The sequence below is a fragment of the Guillardia theta genome, assembly GCF_000315625.1.
Source record: "Guillardia theta CCMP2712 unplaced genomic scaffold GUITHscaffold_39, whole genome shotgun sequence".
Taxonomy (NCBI): Eukaryota; class Cryptophyceae; order Pyrenomonadales; family Geminigeraceae; genus Guillardia; species Guillardia theta.
The window spans coordinates 96,943-98,966 of NW_005434635.1; the positions used below are offsets into that span (position 1 = coordinate 96,943).

General features: G+C 63.2%; 1 protein-coding gene across 1 annotated transcript in view; it reads right to left on the reverse strand.

Moving 5' to 3' along the window:
* Window positions 1-9: 9 nt before the first annotated feature.
* The window catches only part of GUITHDRAFT_72035 (hypothetical protein), a gene marked incomplete at both ends in the record, with an annotated part of 8,228 nt that continues 6,213 nt past the window's right edge, over window positions 10-2,024 (reverse strand). Inside the window, 2 exons of the mRNA XM_005831520.1 lie at window positions 10-1,599; window positions 1,811-1,960. Of these exons, the coding sequence (XP_005831577.1) occupies window positions 10-1,599; window positions 1,811-1,960 (1,740 nt within the window). The remainder of the gene's footprint in view (window positions 1,600-1,810; window positions 1,961-2,024) is intronic.

Genomic DNA, 2,024 nt, shown 5'->3' on the forward strand with positions numbered 1-2,024 from the left:
AGGGAGGACCTAGGCGACGGCGAGGCGAGCATAGAAGAACTGCCTGCTCCACGTCCAGTCGACGATGCCGTGAACGCATCGCTTGGCGAGCATGCGAGCAGGAACATCGTGGAGGTCGGCGAAGTGCTCGGCGACCTTGAGGTAAAGGGGGAGGAGGAGCTCCTGCCTGGCTTTGAGCTGCATCGCGATCCCCCTCCTCTCGTGCTCCGGGGCAGTCGTCAGCTGCATGCTGAGCGAGGCGACCTCCGGGTCGAGCCGGCTCATCGTCTCCAGCAGTTGGTTCCTCCTGTACTTGATCTCGACGATGCCCGAGGGCTCGAGGATGCCTCCTCGCGCTGAAGGGTCGACGTACATCTCCATCTGCTCCGGGTTGATGGTCGGGTCGATCACCACCCAGGCACCCCCCCTCAGCTCGCCCCCAGGAGGGACGAGGACGAAGATGGGGTGGGAGTAGTCGACGAGGTTCTCCACGATCATGGACCCGAACTTGAGGATCTCCTCGTACATGTCACGCATCCCCCCGCTGAAACCGCGCCAGTTGGCAAGGATGAACAGCGGCAGCTCCTCTAGGTTCATGTCCCGGATCGCAGTCGCCGTCTTGTAGGCTGAGTCCGGGAACCACACACCCCCCGCCTGCACCACGTTCTGCTCCTTGGAGTCGGGGTCCGCGGGGTCCGCGGGGTGGGTGCAGTTGACGCTCCTCATCTCCGGCAGGACGACGCCGACTGGGATGCCCCCCAGCCTCGCCCTCCCGCAGATGGTCGTCATGCCCCACCCGTCGAGCGACTCGTGGAATGAGTCCCTGTCGAAGAGCCCTCCCCGCCACTTGCCGATGGCGTCCACCGCTCCCGTCAGGAGGATGCGCGGGTCGTAGACGGTCTGCGGGTCGGGGCCCCTCCTGGGATCGTAAACTTTTCTCTCTATGGGGTCCAGGAGCTTCCTCGAGGGAGACAGCAGCACACAAGGTCCTCCTCCTCTCCGCGCGGGCACGTACGACAGCCAGCGCATGATGGCTTGCACTCCCATGAGATCGTTGGACACCACTTCGTGCGCTACTCCGTTGCTCCACATGATCTGCGTCCCCCCCAGCTGGTAGTTCGACGTGTAGACCTTCTTTCCCAGCACCTTGTTCAGCGCCGCCTCCCCAGTCAGCAGGATCGGCGGCCCCTTTTGGATCGCCCGCTGCCCGAGCCGCACCAGGTACGCCCCGATCCCAACGCTCGTCCCGGACACGAACGTCAGTGTGAAGATGTCCCGGTACGCCCGGCAGGTGCCCCCGGCGATCTTTCCCGACCCCCTCAGGTTCTCCACTCCGATCCCGTCGGGCCCGATGACAGCGGCCAACTTGCTCCTCCTCGTCCCGTCCGACGCCGTCACCTCCTCCACCTGCGCCATCCCCCTCTTGACCAGCACGTCCACCGTATCTTCGTCGAGGTAGAGGAACTCCATGCCCGAGCTCGGGTTCAGAGGGTCCTTCCACTGCACGCGGAACTTGTTCCTGACCTCGTCCACCAGCCCGATGCGCGCGCCTGTGTTGGCGGCGACGAAGATGCGAGGAATGCCTTCCTCCTGAGCGAGAGAGGTGGCAAGGTGGAAGACCTGCTTGTCGTCAGCTGGGGCAGGAAGCAGCCTCAGCAGGAAGTAGGGGGAGAAGAGGGATCAGGATCAGGATCATGATCATGATCATGATCATGATAAGGATCAGGAGATAAGGAGGGAGAGGGAGAGGGAAAAATGAAAGGGGAGAACGGGAGGACGGCGTAGTGGAAGGAGTAGGGGAAGGGGAGGAAGGAGGAGAGGCAGGAGGGACCTGGTCTTCTCTGACTCCGAAGCTGCCGTTCTGAAGGGTGACGTCATTGACTATGAGGATGAACTCCCTGCCCTTGGGACACTCGGGCGTCGTGACCGACACCCTCCAGACCACCATGGCGACGTCGTTGAGGCCGGGGGGGCGGATGACCTGCGGAGATTATTAAGGAGGAGGAGGAAGAGGGTGAGGTGGAGGAGGAGGAGGAGGAGGAGGA